The sequence below is a fragment of the Xenopus tropicalis genome, chromosome 2 (genome assembly GCF_000004195.4).
Source record: "Xenopus tropicalis strain Nigerian chromosome 2, UCB_Xtro_10.0, whole genome shotgun sequence".
In the NCBI taxonomy this organism is placed as follows: Eukaryota; Metazoa; Chordata; class Amphibia; order Anura; family Pipidae; genus Xenopus; species Xenopus tropicalis.
In genome coordinates this window covers 83,417,371-83,442,876 of record NC_030678.2, presented here as the reverse complement: position 1 = coordinate 83,442,876, position 25,506 = coordinate 83,417,371, and the positions used below count along the sequence as shown (strand labels likewise).

Below are 25,506 nucleotides of genomic sequence, written 5' to 3'. Positions count from 1 at the left end.
TTATCTAAAAACCACTGATGCTTTTGAGCAGTTTTCACTTGTATGTTCCAAAAGTCTTAGAACACACAATGGTCAAAGCAGTCTTGGCCCATAATAACATCAGTTCCATAGTGATGTTGAATTGATCATTGATTGTTTTACCTGTATGACTATACAAACTAACCCTCATATGTAATAAAAGGCACTAAGGTTGCCCAATTGCAGTAACATATAACAAGCAATAAGATGTTTGCTTTTAAACAGGTGGCCAGTAAATGTGGGTTCCTACACTTGGGCAGAATTAGTTATTAGATTCTACAATTAAGTGATAACAGACAAGCTACTCACTCTCACAAATATGCTTTATGCCAACTGCTCAGATATACAATGTATTTGTGTCCAGAGGCCTGTATTGTATAAACTTGCCAATAAGCATTAATAATTTAGTATCCTTTTTGTATGTAAATTATGCTACGTACCCCCACTGCCAGTCTTATGTTTAGGTGGTTAATGCAAAAATTTCCACAGTTGTATTCTGTTCAGCAGCATTCCCTAGAAGACTTGCATTTTGGCAGCAAGGTAATACATGCATGCAGTATGTGATATATATTTTTTTTTTAATTCAAAGTTTGTAATCCCATCCCCAACTTTCTGCAGCCTCCACTAGTGAAAACACAAACCGTCACCATCTCCAATGCAACAAGCAGTGAAAAAGGCGAGATTCCAACCAAGGAGGTTCCCTTGGTACATACTGAGACCAAAACTATCACATATGAAGCAGCCAGAGTAAGTTCTGCTTAGATCCTTGATTGGTTACTGTATATCCTAATGACACTGTATTTTCCTTAGAATATATCAAAGATCAGTTTTAGCAGAAAGACAACCCACTGATTTACCAGCTTTTTTCCTTTTTCATTTAGCAACCCCATTTCCCTTCTGATTACTGATTATTCAGTAGAACCCCCATTTTAGGTTTTTCAGGGCCCAAAAAAATAATAGTGTAAAATCTGAAAATCTGGGAAAATATAAAATCGGGGAAATGCATTATAGATTGGGGGGGGCACAAAAATACAGTATAAAATAAGGGAAAATGTAAAATCAAGGTATGTAGTTTTGACTGACCAATCACAGTAGATATGATTTGTTGTTCCAAGTAAAGTGCTCATAGCTATGTTTTTACCTCTTTCCAGTCTGATGATGTTAACAATGACCAGGAACCTGGTATTCTCCTAACTGCTCATACCATCACTTCTGAGACCACAAGTAGTACCACCACCACCCAGATCACAAAGGTGAGGCATGCTAATGCATCAAATCCAGAATTTTGCTTAATCCCAGAAATGTTTGCAGTATTTTGAGTTAGCTGAATTTTACGGTTTTGTATTCAGGTGAGCTCAGAATTATGTGAAATTAAATCTTGGGGTGAAGTAGTGACACATATTTGTTCACATATTGCAATTTTTTCAAAATCCTTAATTTTAAGTAGGCATTTGACCAAGTCCAAAATGTATTCATTCAGTGCATTATTGCTTGGTAAAGAGAGCAATAATGATAGATTTTACATAAAATTGTTCCAGTGCAGAAAATAATTGCCCACATTTTTCTCTGCTTCTGATGCGCATTAGTGCTTGGATGAGTGATAGTGCTCTGCACTGACTACTATTGCTTCATAGAACAGAATGGCATTCAACTGCCCAAAGAAGTTTAACGCATACTTATGAAGTGACAAAGGTATCAAAAATGAAAAGCGAAGAGACTCCAAGCACACCGGATACAGAAGTCTACTAAAAGCCGGTCTTTATTATTCCATGTAAAAACAAAGTGCCTGACACGTTTTGTGCGCATGCGCACTTAATCATAGGCAATGACACACAATCATGGGAAGGTTTAAATAGTGAGTAACGATGATTGACATATCATGAAAGAAAGAAAAAACACACCCACTGTCCAAATAAAATCAATATGGAAAATAAACCGGAACAAGAAAGGCATAAAAGCCCCGAGCAGACTTCATATAGAAATGGAGCATATTGATATTCTTATGCAATTGAAAAAGTAATAAATCAATTTATAATTCAATTATAATTAAGCAAAACAATTCTTTAGTTACAAATATAACAAAATAAAACAAAATCAAACAAAACAGAATGAAATGAAAGGCTAGATATAACCGCTAACGTCAAATATAGAATTGAGGCCCTTAGGGTGACGATAAATATCCACTTAACTTCTAAGCGTAACAACCTAGCTTGCATATCTGAGCCCCTTTCATCTGGAAAAATCCTATCAATTACTTGAATCTGCAGAAGAGATACATTGGAATCGCAAGAGTGTATGAAATGTCTGGCCACAGGACTGTTACTATTACTGGAGACAATGTGTCTAATGTGTTCTCGCATCCTACTTTTTAGGGCTCTGGCACACAGGGAGATTAGTCGCCCGTGACAAATCTCCCGTGTCTTGTGTGCCAGAGCCCTTAAGGAGCGAATGGTACATCCAACATACTGGGCACCACATTTCATACAGGTTAGGAGATATACAACATGTTGTGTATTGCAATTAGCATAAAACTTCATATCAAAGGACCTTCCAGTCACTGTACTTTGAAAACTAGTAGAACATTTAATATGGGTGCAAGTCACACATCTACGTGCACCACAACGATAGGTCCCCTTGGTAGTAAGCCAAGTGGTCTTAATTGGTTGAGATCTCCATAAAGTTGTGGAAAGTATGTTACCCCAAAGTAGGTGTTTTCCGTGCCACAAACCTGCGCCCATTTCGTAATATTGCCCCAATTCTGGATCATTATAGAGAACTGAAATAAGACCATTCACAATGTTTCTGATTTTGTAAAACTGATTGCTGAAAGCGGTTACAAAAGTTGGTAGCTGATTATCCTTATCAGCCCTCGCCAAGTTGGCATTCTTATACACATTTCTGTTCACAAGAAGGTCCAACCTCTTAGTCCGCAATGCCCTGTTAAATGCTATAGACAACAATCTCATAGTGTATCCACGATCTAAAAATCTCGCAGAAGAATAGCCTGTTCTAAGAAAGCACTATCAGTGCTACAATTCCTTCGTAAATGATAAAATTGTCCTAGGGAAAAGATGGCCAGGATGGCAAGAGTCAGCTCTCAATAAGGAATTGCCGGCACATGCTTTTCTTAAGACAGTAGTTTCAACAGAAGAGCCTACTGCATCAAGCCTTAAGTCCAAAAAAGAAATAGTAGTTTTATTGAATTCACTAGTACATTTCAAATTCAGGTCATTGGCATTTAGATCACCCACAAAGTGCAAAAACTCAAACTCCGACCCCTGCCAAACAAACAGGAGGTCATCAACATAGTGTTTATAAAAATTTTTTTACATAAATATTCAGAGTAACCTCCATAGATGTGGGACTCTTCCCACCAACCCATGTAAAGGTTGGCGTAGGTGGGTGCAAATTTAGTACCCATTGATGTCCCACACCTCTGGAGGTAAATGGCTCCATCAAAAAGAAAAAAATTGTGAGAAAGTAAGTATTTGATCGAATCCAAGATAAAATTCTTTGTAATCTCACCATACACACTATATTTATTAAGATGATATGAGATCGCCTGTAACCCCCTGTCATGGGCAATACAGGAATACAGAGACACTACATCAACTGTACCTCAGGAAAAAGTTTCACGCCACCTTAAGGGCTCTGGCACACGGGGAGATTAGTCGCCCTTGGCAAAACTCCCTGTTCGCGGGCGACTAATCTCCCCGAGTTGCCTACCCCTGCCATCCCACCGGCGAACATGTAAGTCGCCAGCGGGATGGCAGACGCGGCGGGGCGATTTCAGGAAATTGCCGAAAAAGACTCGCCGGTGGGATGGCAGGGGTAGGCAACTCGGGGAGATTAGTCGCCCGCGAACAGGGAGTTTTGCCGCGGGCGACTAATCTCCCCATGTGCCAGAGCCCTTAATCACTTAATAGTTGCAAAACATGTTTGGTATCCACAACAAAAGAAAGTAACCGTTGGACCAAAGGCTTCAGATAAAGATCAATATATTCTGATAGCCTTTCATTTAAAGAGGCTATCAAATATTGTTGGATGGAGCACGCCAGGACAGCTTCAGTTAAAAATATATCCTTTATTAATTACTTCCATTAAAAACATATGTTGAAAAAAAACCCCAGCTATAATTAAGATCTATAGGAAATATATATTACAGTATTATATATATGTAATGTATGTAATATGTCACATGTACAGTAATGGGAAAAGTTATATACTGCCCCCGCCATCCCTGTAGCGATTCCCGCAGCCCCCACCATCTCTATAGCCCACACGCACAGCACGGTCAGTCTCTCAAAATGAAACAAGTCAGTCTTACACAGTGGCCGATTTAAAGTTCCTTCAGTCCCAGTTAATGTCGCTCTCAGCATGTCGGCTTCCCACAGAAGCGTAGCGCTGTGATAGGAACCACCTTCTACATTAGCCTGCTACCTGTTGGTGCGCTACGTCACGTGCCCCTTCAGGTTGTCATGGCCTCGTCTTCCACACAGTCACATAGATATACTGTTTATCTATCTATATAAATAGATAGACAGTATATCTATGTGACTGTGTGGAAGACGAGGCCATGACAACATGAAGGGGCGCGTGACGTCACTTCCGCCCCAGGCGCCACTGTGGAGCACACCAACAGGTAGAAGGTCTTGTGGATTACTCAAGCGATCAGCGGTTCCTATCACAGCGCTACGCTTCTGTGGGAAGCCGACATGCTGAAAGCGACATTAACTGGGACTGAAGGAACTTTAAATCGGCCACTGTGTAAGACTGACTTGTTTCATTTTGAGAGACTGTCTGTGCTGTGCGTGTGGGCTATAGAGATGGTGGGGGCTGTGGGAATCGCTATAGGGTTGGCTGGGGCAGCAGGATTTGCTAGCATTGGGTCTGGGACTCGAGTATAAGCCGAGGGTACATTTTTCAGCACATTTTGTGTGCTGAAAAACTCGGCTTATACTCGAGTATATACGGTAGTTTCGTTTTTCTCCCCTTTAGACTGTAAAAGGTGGCATCTCAGAGACTCGCATAGAGAAAAGGATAGTCATCACAGGTGACGGAGACCTGGATCATGACCAGGTAAGGGAGTCAACATAACAAACCAAGTGCTATTTTTAACCCCCCCCCCCCCTCCCGCTCACTTAGAACCCTCCCCCCAATGTAAAGTTATTCTCTATGCTAGTCAAAACCTATTTTTACCTAGAGGAGGATGCAGTATTCTGTTCTCGTCACTGAACACATTTGCCATCCACAAAACCATTTCACCTTTAGTCAGTCTCATGCATATTATATACTGCCAGCAATGTTAATGCTTTTCCTCATTTGTACTTTGTCTTTTCTATACACTGAGGGGCAGATGTATTATGCAGTGTAAAAAAATGGAGACAATATTCACCAGACTCCTCCACATAAAAAAACAGCGTAATAGCGTAATATTTTTCCTTCCACTGAAAGTGGAACAGCGTCAAATACCTTGATAAATTTGCCATCTATTTTACACAGCTTTTTTCAACATTTTTTCAGCAAATTTCATTTTATACAGCATAAGTAGGCCCACTACTGTACAAGTGCACACATTAACAGTTTAGCCTGCAACTAAGCAATTAGAGCAGTTAGAAAGAATATTAAAAAAACAAGTATTTGTTAATTCATACTTTTCATTTTTTTTTCTTTTTCTACTAAATGTCCAATTTCAGAAGCTTAGTTATGTAGTTTGCAAAAGCAGTCATCTGTAATCTAATGACTTAAGTAACCTGTTTTTAACAAAGTGCTTTAAGCAGACTCGTCCTGATTCATTCACATGGCAAATCTCATTGGTGTCCATTGCATTTCCTCAGGTCTTAGTTCAAGCCATTAAGGAAGCAAAGGAGCAGCACCCAGATATGTCTGTTACCAAGGTTGTTGTTCATCAAGAGACGGAACTAGCTGAAGAATAACTACTTGGAGGTATTTCATTCCCTTATTTACCATTAACTTTATTTACTTAAAATGATACATTATTTTATATCTAAAGAAGAATGGATAACTATGCAAAATAATATTGAAATAAGTTGTGCACATTACCACTGTGCTTTAAAGCACTTTGGTAGTTTGGTATAGGAAGAGAAACATACCCAGTTTGAAATTATCAGAATGTGTATTTTAGGCAATTGTCTGTGGTCCGATAACTTGTAGGGGTCATGGGCACTCATCTGTATTTTGTTTTTGGTGAGGTGCTTTTTATAACTTCTGTGTTTTTTTTTTGTTTTTTTTAACTGTACATGTTTGGTGTCAGCTTGCTTGGGCAATAGATGGCCCTGCATTTGCTATTAAAAAAAAAAAACCCAAACAAACATAGGTTAGTTTATGCCACCCTATTGGTGCAGGAGCTAGTGAATGATATGTAGCCAAGAGGAGAATGAAGGGACACAAACCCACTGCAATGGGGTGAAAGGTTTCCCTGCCTAAAAAAAATACCTAGGCCCCTTAAAGCCTATACTACACGTCTTTATCTCCATCAGTCTAAAGATGTAAAAGCTGATTCATTTCTAATGTAGTGACAGGAATGAATGTTGGTCCAGGTCTCCCTGCATACGGGATGGATTGTGGCAAAAGTCAGCAAACACATGTGTTTTTAGCCAAATTCAGCCACGCGTGCCCAATGACAGGCACTTTCCAAATACTGTATATACTCGAGTATAAGCCTAGTTTTTCAGCACCCAAAATGTGCTGAAAAAGTCACCCTCGGCTTATACTCGAGTCGGGTGCCATGGGTCCCTCCAGACTAGCACCCTCTGTCCTTTGTGTGCAAATTAGGCCACCTGCAACCAGACCCTCCAGTGCCCTGGCCCACGCAATACTTATTCTCCGTTACGTGTCCTCCGGGACTGGGTCTGCTGCCAGTTTGCCAATGCGCAATGAGTGTGGGGTAGTACTCATTGTTTTTGTTGACCCTCTTCTCCACTTACAGAGCTAGTTTACGGTTTTTCTTTTAAATAAATATTTAAAAAAATATACCCCACTGATGCCTCAATTTATGTAATTTACTGTTTTTTATTGTGATTATTGAAACTTAGCAGTAGCAGCTGCATTTCCCACCCTAGGCTTATACTCGAGTTAATAAGTTTTTCCAGTTTTCCTAGGCAAAATTAGGTACCTCGGCTTATATTCGGATCGGCTTATACTCGAGTATATACGGTAAATAGGAATACAGGCTGGTAAAACAAATTCAAAGAGTTTTGTGTAAACCCACAAAATATTGCATTTATTCTGACCAAAGCACACAGTTTTTAACAAAGTGCTTGCAAGATTTATTTATTTTTTTTGCAACAAGGAATTAGAAGTGAACATTGCCCCCCCCCCCCTATTTTTTTGTTCCCTCTCCGTGCTTTAAGTTAAATTAGCAAAAACATAATTATCAAAAAAATTACAAAATAGGGCACTCCCTTGTGCTTGCCATGCCAGAAGGTAACTGCATTTTAACAATAAAGTTTTTTGTTCTGAGCCATGTGTGTTTATTTTTTTTTTTGCGTTTTTAGTCATTTGCTGACAGAAACTTTCTGCATAGTATTTAGATAATGCTTTCTTTAGACTGCTTTGGGTAGAATTCAACTTATAGCAAGCCTTTAGTATACCACTGCCCCGCAAGCCTTTAGTATACCACTGCCCCGCAAGCCTTTAGTATACCACTGCCCCGCAAGCCTTTAGTGTACCACTGCCCCGCAAGCCTTTAGTATACTACTGCCCCGCAAGCCTTTAGTGTACCACTGCCCCGCAAGCCTTTAGTATACCACTGCCCCGCAAGCCTTTAGTATACCACTGCCCCGCAAGCCTTTAGTATACCACTGCCCCGCAAGCCTTTAGTATACCATTTCCCCATGCTTTTATTTGACTTCAACGCAATGTTTAGCCCTAGTGCACTTGCTCCGGCTGTAGAATGCTTACAGTATGTTTTGGTTCTTTGCAGGCAGCACAGACCTTCAACAGGATCACAAATTAAAGACTTTCCAGAAAACCAGCAAGTTCCCTGAAGTATCCCTCACCCCTGGAACATTGTGTCAGCAACCACTGGAATTTCTTTCTCTGTTTCACCTTGACCTTAACAATCTACATTTCTGTGTTTGATCAAAGACTTCCTTCTCTGGGACACTGGAGCAATTTAGAGCGTGACGCCACAGCTACAAACTCATTAAAAAAACATCTGTTGAAATGGAATGGCTTCCCATATCAGAATGAATTTTTCTAAAGGATTTATTTTCATCTTCATGTATAGGATAGGGATGGATAGGGAATAACAATGTTAAAGTTTGGCTTTTCTAGCTTTTCACTGTTGCTCCTACTTCATGAGTTCAGCCATTAGGAGCGCAAACAAACCATTTCTTGTTCCCTTAAGAGACTTTGTTTATACTCCATTGCTGCGTCACTATTTTTGCTCATAGTGTAGATGTGACTGTGCTGTCTTTAGAACAAAACTTACTGAAACGCAAGTTAAACCCGAGCGTTTATGCAGTTTAGAATATTTTGATATTTTTTTTCTCAAGCACTGACTGAGCCAAAATATATTTAAGTACTTTTTCATGTTTTAACAAGTGCGTGCTTTGTAATCTCTTTGAACTGACGTGGTTCTTTTTCTTTTCTAGGATGTGCTTACTGGCTTTTAAATCTGTCCAGCCCCCATGTTACACTGAGAGGTACATATACCTTCTACCCTCCCACCAACCCACATACATACATACACTTTCATGCACACATACATTAGTGAATTGAGATGAGGACAAATGTATTTTGTAGCTATAGTTTTTCTTTAGAAAAGCATAATCCATCCCATGTTAGAAAGTGGATGTGATGCGTGAAAAAGTGATTAATGGCAATGGCAGCCAGTTGTGCAAATAGGCAACTTTTTCTTCTGTTCTCTGCGTTGCCCATTTAACCTTTGTCTCATCCCTTGAGGGGGTTTCCTATAATTCTTTTACATGTGTTGCCAGGGTTCCAGGGGTAGGGACTTCTATAATTAAACAGGAAAAATGAGTGAAAATTGCTTTTCTAACCATTTTCTTAATATATTTACAATAACAGAATCTCATTCACAAAAATCCAAAAAAACCTCATGATGTATTATTTTCTACTTTTAAATAATGAAGGATATTTGTAAATGTGGTTTTAATCTCATTTTTATATATCTAAACAAATTGTGATAGGTTGTATTTTAGCACATTTTAATGGCTTTAAAGATGTGAAGAAGTAAAAACCATTGTTATGTTGCAAGTTTACCCATTGAGATGAATATTTGTAGCTTTGGAAATGTGGTTTTCTTTTTCAATACAATTTTGGTGAATCAAATGTCAGTGTGCTCTTGTTTTATTTTTCTATTGTGTTTATTTATTTGCCCTATTTGTCTGGCTTTTCTCTGCTCTGCTGGTTCTGACTCCTAAACATAATGTAGCAGAAGTAGCTGAACAGAGCTGCTAAAGAACTGACTCCTGGTACATTGTCAGAGCCAGAGAGCATAAAATGATAATTACTACTTTTACCTGCAATTATATTTACACATAAGTGTCACATTTTATTGAATGTATGTTGAAAAGTTGCTTAGAATTATGTTCTTTTTCATTATGCAAGAAAAACAGTTTTTGGGTAGAGTTCCCCTTAAATGTATAGATCGGTTACATATCTGTCCCATCTTAAGACACCTCTCCCTGAATCGGTGCCTCACACACACACTTGCACAGAAATGTATTCTCTTTAATCACTCACCTACCTGATACCTCACTGATTTTGGGTGAACACAGACAACTTACAGCAACTGGGTGGCACCCAAGACCAGCACATTTCTGCATTACTATTAGTAATGCAGTAATCAGACATCACTGACCTGATTGATCAATTACTGTTTTTGCCATTTCTACATGGCAAATAATTTACTTGTAGGTGTAGTAGAGTAAATTCAATTAGTGAGGTCATTCATTGTGTGAAAAACAGGTAGAAAGGCAGGAAATGTTGTGCTTGGCAGCAGCTCCTTCTCTCTTATGCCGCAGCAACAGGCCCTTTTATAAGGTTGCGCCCGTGCCTATGACTTCTTACGTCAGCGGCGAGGCGCAACCTTATAGTAGTGCCTGTTGCCGCGACATAAGAGAGAAGGAGTCTATGAAGATTCTCATTCATCCAGGTCATGATATACAGTATCTAGTAGAATTAAGTCTAAAACAACTGGACTTTTCTGAGTTTTTCTTGAAAACGTTTCACCACTCATCCAAGTGGCTTCTTCAGTTCAAATGACTGGTAGTGAATTCCCCGGTATTTAAACTCTTGATGGTAGTAGAGTCACAGACAGCCAATCACAATGGCTCCATTGAACTTGTTCAGTTAGGTGTTAGCTGAAACTGACAGGTGTAAGAAGGTATGATCCAATCACAATGATACCAAGATTCTCATTGATGAAGGTGTTAATCCTTCAAAGTACATGACTGGAAGTGTGAACTGTTGTGAAACTGCCGGGGTAAGGACGCGCCATTGTATGTTGGTGACAAGCGGTGTCTCAGGCCCCCTCCTCTGTTCAGGGATGGTTTTTCCAGGCTGGCATAAATGGCCTCTTTCACACCTCTTTCAAACCATCTGTCCTCTCGGTCCAAAATATGCACGTTACTGTCCTCAAAAGAGTGACCTTTTTCTTTGAGGTGTAGATAGACTGCTGAGTCTTGTCCTGAGGAGTTTGCCCGCCAATGTTGGGCCATTCTCTTACAGAGAGGTTGTTTTGTCTCCCCAATGTATAAGCCAGAGCACTCTGTGTGTGTGGGCTACTGTGTATGGAGGGTACTTTTATGGGGGCACTGTTTATGGGGGCAATTAGGGGTACTTTCTATGGGGGGCACTGTGTGTGAGGCAACTGGGGGCACTTTGTGTGGGGGGTACTGTGTATGAGGCAATTGGGGGCACTTTGTGTGGGGGCAACTGTCTATGGGGGGTACTGTTTATGGGGGCAATTGGTTCTATTTTGGCCCCTATAGTAGGTGTTTTTTTTTTTAATTATTTTATCTTTACGTCCGTAATATTTGGGGGAGGGGGCACAAAAATAAATTTCTGCTTAGGGCACCCATTTGGCCAGCAGCGGCCCTGCTCTGAAAACTTGAGTAAAATGGGTTGTTCCAGATATTTTTCAGAAGAAGAGCGTACTTTGATTAACAAGCTGATTGGAGATGGGAAAACATAAAGAAGAGCAGAAAATTATAGGCTGCTTCGCTAAAATGATCTCAAATGCTTTAAAATGGCAAACATAACCTGGAAGACGTAGAAGAAAAAGGAAAACTACCATTTGAATGGATAGAAAAATAGCCAAAATGGCAAAGCCAGTGATCAGCTCCAGGAAGATTAAAGAAGGGCTAAAGTTACCTGTGAGAATTGTTACAATTAGAAGACGCCTATGTGAAGCCAAGCTATTGGCAAGAAGCCCCTGCAAAGTCCCATTGTTGAAAGAAAAAAAAAAAACATGCTGAAAAGGTTACAATTTGCCAAAGAACACAGTGACTGGCCTAAAGAGAAATGCACAACATTTTGTGGACTGATGAAAGCAAGATTGTTCTTTTTGAGTCTAGGAGCCGCAGACATTTTGTCAGATGACCCCCAAACACCGAATTCCAGGCACAGTACACTCTGATGACTGTAAAGCATGGTGGCGCAAGCATCGTGATATGGGGATGTTTCTCATACTATGGTGTTGGGCCTATTTATCTCACACCATCATGGATCAGTTTGAATACATCAAAGTCATGTTGCCTTATGCCGAAGAGGAAATACCCTTGTAATGGGAGCTTGCGGCAGCTTGTGGAGTAGGAGTGATCCAACCATTTGACTGACATCTTAATTTTTAACTCCCACCTGCGAAAAGACTTTGATGAAGGTCTAAAAATGCAATCCAATTCACCCTTACATTGTCTGACACTTACCATCTCACTCACTAACAAACACCTAGAACTTTATTTCTTGGTTATTCATGAGAAATACATGAAAGAAGCCACATTTCTGAGCAGCAGCAATCAAGTTATTTAGCACAAAGGCCCAACAATTTAAAACATACATGCCAAGGGAGCTGGCAGGTCATGTGGTAATTGTAGTTAAACGATAACTTTAGGGCATCCACTTGCACATTCCATTAAAACTACAATTTGCCTTTTGTATAACTACACAAAAGGCAAACTACTACTACTAATTAAATGTAGGAACAGTAACTTTCGCTGTTTGTGTAATAACATTGTAGTCACTCTTTATATGTATGCAAGCTCATCAATAGCAGAATATATCGCCAACATAGACTGGGTGTAGCAGAGTAAATGCTATAGACTGACCAGGTGGGCCTAACTAGACTCAGCTGGCCAATCAAGAAACTTCTATAATATTGCTGCAATTGATCTGTCACTGGTATGGATGAAGTCTTAATACATTCTTTTACCCCTGTATCTGGCTATGGAAGTAAGATCTGTTTCTGCGTGTGTAAATTGCAGGAGGGTGACTGGCAGTGCATCTAAGGCTGCTGGTGAGCAGCACAAAACCCAAATGCAAAAGAGCCTGAAGTGCTGTGTATATGTGGATACAAAAGATATAAGCAATAGTGCTTTAAAAAAAGTGCTTTACTATTACTGTATATACTCGAGTATAAGCCGAGTTTTTCAGCACGCACGCCGCACACCCGCCCCCCCCCCCCCCCTCCAGTAGCTGCTGCATTTCCCACCCTAGGCTTATACTCGAGTCAATACGTTTTTCCAGATTTCATAGGTAAAATTTAGGTACCTCGACTTATATTAGGATCGGCTTATACTGGGATATACGGTATATGTACAAATGCAGTTTCATCAGCACCCAGCCCAGCCTGGCTCCATTTCTTTACTTTCCCTTTGCACGTGTTTGCTGCTAAGGGGTGTGGCCTCATGACACCCCACAACAAATCAGCTTTCATTTTGCTCTGTCACTCATTTCTGTGTTACTGATGTAGACCAGGGAGACAGAGCTTCTGGAGGGTGGGGGGTGGAATGCTGTTTTAATAATTAGCCAAAACTTTATAACAGAGCAAAATGTTTAAAAGCTATAAATTGTCAAGATGTTAGTCTGGAATTATATTTTTAATATTATAAAAATATTTTTCATGATTGTTCCCCCTTTAATTAAAGCCAATGGCAGGCAACACAGATTCAGGTGCTTCAGGCAGAGGACAATAATGCATTGTTGTCATCAGGCCTGGATTTGTGGAGAGGCCACAATGGCCCAGGCCTAGGGCGGCAGAAGTTTAGGGGCGGCATGCCGCCCCGCCGCAAGAAAATTTTTAAATTTGACTCCCATACGGAGCAGTCGGGACCTCTCCCCACTGCTCCGTAAGGGAGTTTAAAGGAGCGTTTGCGCATGCGCACTGGGGAGAGGGCACGTTCGCGCATGCGCAGAGGGGGACACACACAGGGGCGGCCTCGGGGCGCCTCAGAAAGTAATCTGGCCCTGGTTGTCATGGACCGAACTCTTGAGTTTTGTGCTGCAGTTTATATTATGTATTAGATACTAAGGGGGTAATCTAACTGTAGAAACAGAATTCTATTATGTCATTCCAAGCCTGAAATTTCCATTTCTATAACCCATAGCTAGAATGCCTTAGGATATCAGTTTGGTATTAACCTTTTAATTTTATCATGCAGAAAACGAAAGGAGGAAGCCAGGTAGAAAGAAGGGGCCTTTGTTTGCCTGCCAAACATCTGCTAAGAATGTAAAGATAAGTTCTTCTACCAAAGCTGCCAGTGCAGAGAGTGTGGGTGATGGCAACTCCCCACAACAAGCAGGTCAATATAATGGCAGTATTGCTTTGGCATTATTATTACTATTATGATTATTATTAATACATATTTAAAAAGCACCAAATGTGCAGTGCTATACAATAAATGGGTGTATACATTGAACATATAGATTTACATACAAAAACAACTGGTAGCCAATACAAGGGGTAAACTATCCTTGCATTGTTGTTGCTATTAATTCCTATACAGCATTTTAATTTCAGGGTTGCTATAGGCCACATGCTTTGGTAAATCTGTGTATAAGCTTAAGTTGTCCTAAAAAAATGATACAGTATATAGTTTTTATTTGAAACTAAAAGTCCCCCTAGAAAATTACCAGGCAGTGAGTGTAACTGAAATGAAAAATTCTTCTGCTAGTGAAAGCATCTAACTGGTTACTAGACTGTACTAGGCCAGTACTAAGTCTTACAGCACTTCTGCCTCGCAGCACTGGGGTCCTGAGTTTAAGTTCAGCCAGGGCACTGTCTGCATAGTATCTGTATGTTCTTCTAATGTCTGTGTGGTTTTCCTCAGGGCACCCCCATTTTCAACCACACTCCAAAATCATACAGACAGGTTAATTGGCTCCAGATAAAATTGACCTTACTGTGTGTGAATGTGATAGGGACCTTAGATTGTAAGCTCCATTGGGGCAGGGACTGATGTAAATGATATATAATCTTCGTAAAGTACTGCAGAAATTTGCTATATAAATACCAGTAAATGAATAAATAATACCTATTATTAAATTAAGGGGGAAATTTATCAATGCTTGAGTGATTTGTTTTCATGATTCAATTTTTTTTGAGCTAAAAAAATCTTGAATTCGAGGTTTGGTAAAAAAAAAAAGTTCTGGTAAAAGCTTGCGAGTTTCAATAGAAATCAATGGGAGTTGTCCTTGGCAAAATCAAGCCTTATTTTCAAACTAAAAGTTTTTGAATTTGGAACGAAGTATGCAAATAGTTGATGTGCCCCATCAAGTCAGTGTCCTTGGGTCAGTCATAACCTAGTGAAAAAGGTCTTATTTGGGGGGAGAAAGACTATACCTGTTTTTCTCTTTTTTGGCATAACCTCTCCCAAAGAAACCATTCAGCTTATAAACTCCTTATCTGCAAGGTTGTCCTTAAAGGGGTGGGGTTGGGAGAGCAAGCATTAAATTAGGGAGCGCCTACCACCCCTTACCATACAAAAATATTAAAAAAATGCTGCTCATCCTATGGTTCAATGAAAACTAATTGGGAGCATATATGCGAGTGGCTTGTATTTATATACAAATCAATATATGTACATAGCTAAAGATATATAAAACAATCACCCCATTTGTAAGGATAATGAAGGTTTCACCTTGGGGCATACAAATGTTAGCAGATGCCGGTGCCATAGCAAAGCCCTGGGCCAACTCCATGTAATTCAGCAAATTTAAATTTCCAACACATGGAAACCAAAAAAATAAAAAGCTGTTTATACATCTCCTATTAAAATCTCCTAATTTGTTATAATTTATTATTGTGTGTACATATAGCATCTAGCAAGCAATGCCATATCAGCACAGCTATTCAGGAAGGGTTAAATGTGGAAGCTATTGAGCTGTAGGTTCTTGATTGGATGCTTTCTCTCGCAGAGTATTTAGACTAGAATGTTTCAGCGTTTGACGCTTGCGCCACCTTATGGTTGAAGGTTAGTAATTCAGTCATTATGGGAGTGAAATGTTCAAAGCCTAACTTGTGTTTTTGTAGAATACTGTACTGGAGTATTAAAAGCTGCCCTCAGAATGTTCAAGAGATTGATTCCCCAAGCTAAATAGCAGTTTTCTACAACTGGTTTAAAGTGTGATTTTTCTATAGTTTTAGATAAAAGTGTTTACAAATGTAGCTGCATTTACAGTATAGCTCTTTCTACAAAAGCTCCTCACCTTGGGAATTTATATATACACAGAAGCAGATGATTGACTTACAGCTCCATGGCTGCCTGCATTATGAACTGACAACATTATATTGCCCACAAGTAGCAGCTACTGCCCCCAGGCACCACCAAGACTGGTGGGCGTCATTTATCTGCACTGGGCAAATTTTCCTGTGGGCAGTAACTGATGTCAACCAATCATATTATTGTATTAAGTTTTCTACCAACAGCAAATCACTGATTGGTTGCTATGGGTTACTGCCCACAGACAACTTTGCCTGGTGTTGATAAATAAACTCCACTATCTCTTCCCATTGCTTGCCTGAGACCCTGCAACTGTTTTTAGGATACACCTCACAGTAGAAATGAAGTGGGTGCTGGTAGTTTTACAGTAACAGGGGCCAAGAGCAGAAAGTTGATCCTACACCCATTAGCCCAATAGGGGATAGTTACATAGTTTTAGTTGGGTTTAAAAAAGACGAGTCCATCAAGTCCCTTCCAAGTAAACCCAGCACACACAACTTATACTTACCAATCTATACACTCACATACATAAACTATATATATACATATCCAATAGCCTTGGATACAATGCTTGTTCAAGAACTCATCCAGGCCTCTCTTAAAGGCATTAACAGAATCTGCCATCACAATGGCAGCCTATCAGTAGGCAAATAAAAACAACAGGCTTTATGCTTAAAACACTATGAAGTTTCTCAACTCCATGCCAGAAAACCCAAGGAGGTTGAACCTTACTGCCTGATTTCACTGTATGTGCAGGCATTTATGGAAATTATCGTCCAGTTATGTGAATTTAAGGGTCATAACTTTGGGCAGCAATCAGATTGCCTCTACCTCATTCCAGATTATCATTCAATCGAACTTTACTGTCCTGAGTGTGCCAAGGCATATTGTGTAGTGATTGAGGTTATCAGGCGATCTATTACTATACCATAAGGAGGCTCCCAACCTATCAAGTTAAAACAACCTTTATATATATATATATATATATAAAGGAACTTGTTGGCTACCAGTTACAATTTTAAATATTCTATAAATACAGAGACAGGCTCACCAGATTAAATAGAGGGCCTTTCACTAGAAATGTTTATGCATCCAATTGGCCACACAACCTTATCGGTGCCCCAATCCCACAGCACAGGGAGAAACACTGAATCAAAGCACCAAGTGGACACCAGGGCAGCGGAGGTTTATTGCTACATTCGCTGGAGCCTTAGTGGGAAAGATCAGTGGGAGCCACTGCTTTAAATGTTCTATAAAGGAAACAATGGTCATTCATGGATTTCTATTGGACTTTTAGTTATTGAGGACAGAAAGCAACTACTAATGATTTGCCTCCGTTATTCACTAGCTAGGGATCCCAAGGATTTTAACCTTTAGTGGAAATCACCAATATTTTAATACTTTCATGTTCAGTGTTTTAACTAGTAAAGTGAAAATTCAGATTACAGGAAGTGGTTTTGAATTGATTCCCTCTTCTGCGCAAGGGCTTGTGCCATCTGCTTCTAATCATTGCTGGTAAGTGTTTGCCCTATAGCAAATTCCTGTGCTGAACAAGAAGAGGGGGGTGCACATCAGTCAGGAAGTCTGTAAGAATTTTTTCCTGCGCTCCCCTGTGGTGGTGTTCTCCTGCGTTCCATCACAGGGGAGCGCATAAAGAAATACATGCCATTCTTCCTTATGGGGCTGTTCTAACACAGGCACATGTAAGTGCCGAGCACAGGTGGAACACAACGTGTATATGGAAAGATCCATTATCTAAAAAAAAAAAAAAAAGCTTGGGTACTGAGGAAAAGTTCCCATACCTGTACATCTAAAAACAATACAAGCATCTAATAATGATATTACAATACCAAAGGGCAGCACATAGTTTAAAATCAGGCATAGGTGATGAATTGCGGCACTGTTTATATACTAATGACTCACATTACAGTGGCATGCAGAAATTCATTTTTAGTTTAGGAATATATAAATAAAGTACAGTGTAGAACACAGACAGACTGCCACATGCTAAAGGCTTAATAGTTATAATGGCTTAGTGAAAGTTATGGAAACTCTGCCATAAAGAAACCCAGGCGCCAGTTGAACCATGTGAACAACATTGGTGTGATTTGTCTTTAAAGTACAATAGCATACACTTACTGATATATTGTACTGTCTTCCATACTAAACAGCAGAAGCTTTACTTTTGTATAAAACTGTGTCAAGCTCACACTTTATGGTCAGGGCCACAATCTGGTGGGTACACGACTGCACTCAGGGGTCCATAGGCAGAGGGGGGACCATGAGTCTTAAAGTACAATAAGGTCATGAAGGGGGCAGGGCTTGCAGGAGAATGGGCACAGTTTGCCAGCAACACAAGGGTTATTGACATAATTGGGCATGGCTGGGACTTTCACATGGTTGCCGCCGTGCCACAGGTTGATGACATAGGGGCAGAGCTATGACATCAGGGGTGTGGTTATTGCATCATTCTGACACAGGTTGATTTATTCTCTGTTTTCAGAATGTTGAAACCGGCAGATGATTTTGAGCCACAACCTTAACAAAAATTCCTAGTAGGATGAGGAACTATCGGGCCCTTTATTTCCAGCTTGTATCTTGTCTCCATTGCTGCTTTGTGGTTATCCATTTCCCTTAGCACAATGAGATTGCCCCAGGTACGGCACATATTTTATTTCCTGCTCATCCACGGTGCTGCATGTAGCAAACGGAGCTATTCAGAGAGAAATGAAAGCAAACACATTGGAAATGGACCATTAGTGGCACAGTAGCAGGAGCCAAAGGAGTACTAATAGAGGGGTATACAGGTGGTGAAAATATCTCCATCAGGCCTAAGATATCCTGGTGGGCCTGACTGCCACAGCCCACTGAATACATACATTAAGCCACTTCAATGTCACTGCCATGCCCTGATGTTATCCTCTTGCTTTACTGTATTGCTGTCCCACCCATAGGAGGATTTTAATGAAGGTTTGGGGGGCTTAGCATCTCTTAACCAAAACCAATGATACTCAGGACAAACTCGGGACAGATATATTAAACATAGAATTGTCACTATTTATTATACCCTGTGTTCTGGGGTATTACACATAAAATTGTAAATTCATTTACCGTATCTTGAAATGTTTTCTTGGGCATTATACCTAAACTGTTCTATAATGTTCTGGGGTACTATATATGGGATTGGTCTGTAATCCCACAATCTTCTTCCCTATAGCTGCTTTGTTGAGGGATCTCATTATGTTCCAGGCTGGGGACAATCACCCCTTATTACACCACCTTAAAGGGGACCTGTTACCCTAAGAAATAATTCCAATTTCTTTTCTATTGTATTTTCTAAGCAAAATTAACTTTACATACTATATAAATCTTGTTTCCTTTAGTCTTGGGAATATACAATCACAGCCAGCAGGCAGCTGCCATTTTGTGGGCACTGTTATTAAGACAACCTTTTTATGTGTATGTGCCAGAATGGGGGACCTGATGCCCTTGCCCATGCACTGGCTACACAATTAGATGGTGAGAAGGTAGGGAGAATGTGAGTGCTGAATGGAAAGTTTAAGTAATTGTCTGCCCCGCCTCTAAGTCATAGAGGCGGGGCAGGCAGTATATGATTGACTGCTGGGATTTTTAAATGCATTTATAATGGGTTTGAATGTGTTTGTTGATAAGAAAAATGAATTTTGGATTCATGTTTAATTTGAAAAGGACTTTTGTTATACAGCTTTTCATGTCTGGGTGACAGGTCCACTTTAAGTCAGCTGGCTTTGAAGCTCAGCTAAATATATAGAGCTCTCTCCTGGTCACAATACTGAGACCATCATGCCATGAGCTAATTTAGTGGCATTAAAACTTCAGATGTTGTTTAACCTTAAAATTAATTTTTCGTATAGTGTAGGGCATTTATCCCCAACCAGTGGCTCAGGGGCAACATGTTGCTCCCCAACCCCTTGGATGTTGCTCTCAGTGCCCCCAAACCAGGTAGTTAGTTTTGAATTCCTGACTTGGGGGCAAGTTTTGGTTGAATAAAAACAAGATTTACTACCAAATAAAGCCTCCTGTAAGCTGATAGTGTGCATAGAGGCTGCCTAATAGCCAATCTTAGCCCTTATTTGGCACCTCCATGAACTTTTATGATCCTTGTGTTGCTCTCCGAGTCTTTTTACATTTGACTGTGTCTCATGAGTAAGAAAGGTTGGGGACTCCTGGTGTAGATTGTAGAGGTCTACAGTGTCGGACTGGCCCACCAGGATACCAGGAAAACTCCCAGTGGGCCCAGGTGTCAGTGGGCCCTCCTGCTCCTGAACATTTGGCCTGCTTCATGATCATTCCCTATTTCTGAATGGGAACAAAGAGGAGAAATAGATGGAAGAATAGATGCTAGCATGTAAATAAAAGAGACTAGGAGAATAAAGAGGTTGGGTGAGGAAAGGGGGAAAAATAGTTTGGAGAGCGGGCCCCATATCTAAGGTTTTCTGGTGGGCCCCAGAGGTTCCAGTCCAACACCTGAGGTCTAAAACAATATGCAGCATGTGGTTGCTAAGTATTAATTACCCAAGCAACCAGAGAGCAATTTTGAAATTAAAAATATAAAGTAGAGTGCCTGAGATAAAAATAAGCAACAAAAATAACAATAAAACCATACAGTCAATTTATTATTTGATAGCTGTGGTCAATGAGCATTTTCAGTTGCAGTCTGAAAGAAGTTAGTAAGTCAGTAAGAATAATAAACAAAAAAACATACATTAATAAATATAAAAGACAAATTGGAAAGGTGCTTAGAACAGGGTTAACTAGAGAACAATATAAGTAAATTTAAAAAAATTCAAAAGTAAACTTCCCCTTTAAACAGCCACTTACACAGCCTGTCACTGCTGCTGGGAGTTGTAATGCAACCCATGCAGCCACCCGTTCCTGATTTAAGCTGAAAGGCATTTGCTGGTAAGAAATAAGCAGTGAGGCAGTCATAGCTTGAAGAACATTATCCATGAGCTTGGGTGTGCAGGGAGGGGCTGTGCAGTTCTCCACATCTGGATCTAATCTCACTTCCTCCTCCAGATGCTGGGGGCCTAGGCCAGGAACTTAACTCACTGAAAGCTGAAATACTTTTTTTTTCTTCTGCATAAAACAAACAGCATGTAAATCCTGTATCTGGAACTAGGCAGGAAATGTACATTTTTAATGGGTACCAGTGTTGGACTGGCCCACAGGGATACCAGGAAAACTCCCGGGGAGCCCCGGTGTCAGTGGGCCCTCCTGCCTCTTACCATTTGGCCCAATTTATGGTCATTACCTATTTCTCTATGGGAACAAAGAGACTAAACACCCAAGTGTTGGTCCAACACTTGGGGCAGTTGGAGTGGAAGAGCCACAAAAATTATCCCGCCCCTGGGAGGTAATATCAATGTATAAAACCATGGGACAGCATGGTAATAATCAGGGAGAGGGGAGTGAAAAAACAGAGGTTATCTATCAAATTATTATAAACTGTCCGAACACTTTAACCAACAATAAAACAAAAGCCTTTCATCGAAGCATAAAGCCTTCACATTCAGTGTCCCATCTCCCCATTGTGTCTCAGTGACTTTGTTGTCACATGAAAAAATTCTATGGTGACAGTTCCCATCCATATGTAAGACCCTGGCAGGAGGCTGCAATTGCTGAGTACATCACCATTACATTTAAGGGACATAGTAGTGTATTGATCTACCATTAATAAATGTATATGTTTAGAAGCTCAGGGTATGAGTAATACACAGTTTACCAGTATATGGTGGAACATCCCCTTGTCCTCACTCACCATGACCTCCACAATCCTCTGCATCGGGTGCCTGGTGATTTTAAAATTACATTCCTTATTCTTTAGTTAGGCCATCTCTGGCACAGTCTCTTGGCTGCTCTCTCTCTCTCCAACTTCCAGCTTTTTTTCCTTGGAATGTTTCGGCTTTGCATTGCATTCCTCCAGCCTTGGCCAACTTTTACTTTTTCTTCCTATGTCTGGCACCTCTAAACTTCCTTTTACTTGTCCCACATCTGCCATATCTATCTTCACTGAAGAACTATAACTTCTTGCCACTGCTTCCTTCTTCTGTTTCCATCCATTCCCAAGTTGTGATAACGATGAAATGCAAGGATCAGAGTGGATGCTCACTAGGGACACAGATAAGTCATTGATAGGGGGGCACAAAAGCTGTGCACGAATTAAAATATTGCGTCTATTGTCCATCTCTCCAGAACTTTCGCCCCATGTGCTCTGCAGTGGTATTTGCCCCCTTGAATTGGTAGTTAAAGTCACATTAGTCGGTCTTGGTATGACAACACTATTCTGAAGAAGCCTCCTCGTTTCTGTGTCGCGGTTTTCGTAAAGAAGTGTATTAGCACAAATAAACACAAATAACCCTACTCCCATGATGACAGGACCTATCAACTTCAACCTCTCTGCATGTGGTCTTGGCTGTGGTGGAATAATTGTTGGGGAAGCAATGTTAGTTCTCTGAGGCCAGTAGCCAACAACAGCCACTGTCAGACCTGTTAGTACAAGGATGATGCCAATAAACACAAACACCCCAGGAGGGGAGCGCAGGCGTAGCTTCCCCTTTGGAGGAGATCCTGGTAGTGGAGAAGGAGAACGGTATTTCCTACACAGGCCGAGGAAGCGAGGAAAAAGACGCACATCTAGATGGTGACTGGGTAAACGCTTCATGGTTGAAAAGAAATCTAGGGGTAAGAAATCAATGTTACTAACATTGCAAGCATTACAGAATAGCATATTCATTATAAGTGTACAGAAACAAATCTCTGCTTATAGTTAGCATCACCAAACATAAAATGCAGTCTGAGTCTGACCCATCATGCATTGTATAATATTAGCAGATTAATACTGTATATAAAATACCCAACTTTTAGCTGAGATTTATTGTTGCCACTGGATGCATTCTCTGCAGCCACACTGACAGAAGTTAGATGTGCATGGGGACAATTATGTGTTTGTAATGGACAGCAGGATAGCATCACTGTACAGAATGGCATAGTTGCTGGCTCTAAATAAACATGTACGATTATAATCAATGCTCTAGGGCAGTCAGAATAACCCACATAATGCTATGAATAGCCAAAAAGCTATTTTCTATAAAAATGCAATTCCTCCCATAGCTTGTTTGTGGTGGAAGAATGTAACAGTGTGCCAGATCACTCTCTCAACTCCACCCAATTATCAGAGGGCATAATGTTCTCACAGGACCTGGGTCATTTGTGTCCAGGAACATGAGAGGACTGGGCCTTATATGGCTTTATAAAGACATGACAAGGGATAAAATATGAAGGGGCAGAGTGAGAGCAGGACCTTGGCACTTGATATTGAAAACCATGTAGGGACTGACAGGAAAGAAATAAAGTGGGGGGGATCTGAGGACTTTATAAGCAACTGGAATTATAAGCAATAGCTGCAATCTGACTTGTGCAACCCTTCTAACATATATCCAAGGTATCAATGTCTACACTTGGAGTTCCCTGTTACTGCAATATGTGATTATAATATCAGCTTCTACAGTGGTAATGCCCAAACTGTTTCCATCAATGTATCACTGAACCACAACTCCCATCACCCTCAGCTACTCAGGTGTACACTTTGGAACAATAGAAAAAACATCATCTGTATTGTAATAAACGTCAATATGATCAGAATATATTTGGGCAAATATAAATCCTTATATTTACAAGGGCTACTGAGTACCAATGCAAAAAAACAAAACCAAAAAAGTATAGTTATAACAGGAGTTAGAAACTGCTCTATACATACTGGTTTCTTACTAATTATACGCACACACACACACACACATATATATATATATATATATATATATATATATATATATATAGCAAACAATGCAAAGCACTCATGCCTGAGAAATAGAAAATATTTATTGTTTCATCATTTTGCCATCAACATCAATGAGTTCTGATTCACCTGGGACCGTCATTATATATTATATATATATATATATATATATAAACCCAGGCCCCCCAAGTCTTTCAATTTTTGGACCTTATGTTTCCAATTCTCCTTGAGCTTCAGCAAACATAGACTGCAGGTTCAATGGGGAAGAAACGTATGCTTGAGTATTCAATATACAATGAAGATAACAATAATAGTAAGATAGAAAAATAAAAGCTTAAGACGTACCTTTGCATTCCAAATCAATAAACTTCTCTGTTGGATGAAGAATTCTTACTCGTTTTATATTTTTATTCGTCTCTGGAATCCTTGAACTTGAGCTTCGAATCCATCACTCCCTCTACTCTTTCACTCTCTATTCTGGCGCCTGGACTTACAGATTTGGGGTCAGATGGCTTGTTTCTGAAAACTGGGAGGAGACATGGCTTGGAGGGAATAAAGGGTGGGGGGCACCATTAAAGAGGCAGGAGCAAAGTACTACAAACTCCATATCCTATTTCATGCATTTGGAAAGCGAAGCACCAATAGATGAGGAAAGCACAAATTGGTTTCCTCTGTTACTCTGTAGATCATTTATATATTTATTTAATACAAGATTTTGGGAACTTGTGTCATGGTGAGAGGTATGCAGCTTGTTTTTTTTTTAGAATGACTCATAAATCCCAGTGTTTAAAGTATTCTGTAAAAGACGGTTGCTTAAAGAAAGAAGATAAAAAAATCCCTTTGCCTTTTTATGATGGCCGCAGCAATGTGGTCTCACTCCAGCTCTCTGCATGTTCCAGTGTTTCGTTGCTTGCTGATTTCACAGTAGTTCAGATGCAGAAGTGCTTGGTAATGCAGAAGGCTAGAGCCCTTCGGGCTAGAAAAGATCCAGAAGAATGACAACAAGAAGCAAAGCATATTTAAAGGAAAAGCAACAGAAATATAAACTGGAACAATAAGGTAGCTTAAGCCGAAACATGCAAAAAAAAAAAAAAATCAACTTTTTAAATGTAAAAAGGCAAACTATAGGGCTAATGCACATATTATTTTGATCAGTTTTCTCAAGTAAAAACACAAAAATTAGAATACCCTTCTCTTTCAACCAATGCCACAAGCTGCCTACAGCAAACAGTAAAGCCACAGAGTAACTATTGCCCAAGAGCATGGATAGAGCACCCACAAGCCATACTCAGATGTCAACTATACACTTGTCATTAGATAATGATCCACTTTGGGCATTTTGGAGACTTTATTTTACCATGTAGAGTGAAGAGGAATTAAGACTGAATCATTATCACCTTACTGACATGGGGTTATGACAGTGTGCCACAGGCAGCATGTTTCCTTTTAACTGATTGGATAGCATCTGAACAGTGATTAAAGTGCACTGCGTGTCACTGTCCACTAATGTAAAGATAAGCAGATCAAATATTGGGAGACACACTAGAGATACAACAAATGTATAAATTCTTGGATTTGGCTGCATATTCTCCTTTATCTGAATGCTAAACAGAATCTGAAGAAGATCCGGTAAGAACATCAAAACGTTGACTGAACTAATTCCAGAGTATCCCATCAGCAAACTGGTTACTTCAAGTTACACACCTAAATCAAGGACCTGGGTGGACAAAACTGAACTGAAATTTACTCTCAATAATAAAATCCTCATTGTGCAAAAACAAGAAATGAACACAATTGCTCTTTTGCAGAAATTGTAAGCTTTTGAGAATGATTAAAACTAATTGAATTTTTATATGAACAATTTCAAGTGGCAGCTTTAAAACCTTGCTTCTTTCAGGTTCTGGTTCTGCTCATACTCCAGCTCAGAGCTCTGCTTTTTAT

At 40.0% G+C, this 25,506-nt stretch overlaps 2 protein-coding genes across 15 annotated transcripts in view; one reads left to right on the top strand and one right to left on the bottom strand.

Annotated features, from left to right (window-relative positions):
• The window catches only part of epb41 (erythrocyte membrane protein band 4.1), a 111,448-nt gene extending 102,112 nt beyond the window's left edge, over window positions 1-9,336 (top strand). For all 14 annotated transcript variants that reach the window (XM_018091524.2, XM_031896904.1, XM_018091519.2 and 11 more), the window contains 5 exons: window positions 637-765; window positions 1,170-1,271; window positions 5,017-5,097; window positions 5,856-5,964; window positions 7,964-9,336. In XM_018091524.2, the coding sequence (XP_017947013.1) occupies window positions 637-765; window positions 1,170-1,271; window positions 5,017-5,097; window positions 5,856-5,954 (411 nt within the window). In that variant the 3' untranslated portion in view covers window positions 5,955-5,964; window positions 7,964-9,336. The remainder of the gene's footprint in view (window positions 1-636; window positions 766-1,169; window positions 1,272-5,016; window positions 5,098-5,855; window positions 5,965-7,963) is intronic.
• An 11,020-nt stretch (window positions 9,337-20,356) lies between these two features.
• tmem200b (transmembrane protein 200B) lies at window positions 20,357-24,550 on the bottom strand. The gene is made up of 2 exons (XM_002939491.5): window positions 23,911-24,550; window positions 20,357-22,445 (listed from the first exon to the last, which is right to left on the bottom strand). Exon 2 carries the CDS (start codon window positions 22,429-22,431, stop codon window positions 21,595-21,597), a length of 837 nt encoding a protein of 278 aa, XP_002939537.1. The 5' UTR covers window positions 22,432-22,445; window positions 23,911-24,550; the 3' UTR covers window positions 20,357-21,594.
• Between the last annotated feature and the right edge of the window lie 956 nt (window positions 24,551-25,506).

Coding starts and splice junctions, on each gene's coding strand:
- tmem200b (XM_002939491.5), bottom strand. CDS start 22,431: ATGAAGCGTTTACCCAGTCACCATCTAGATGTGCGTCTTTTTCCTCGC.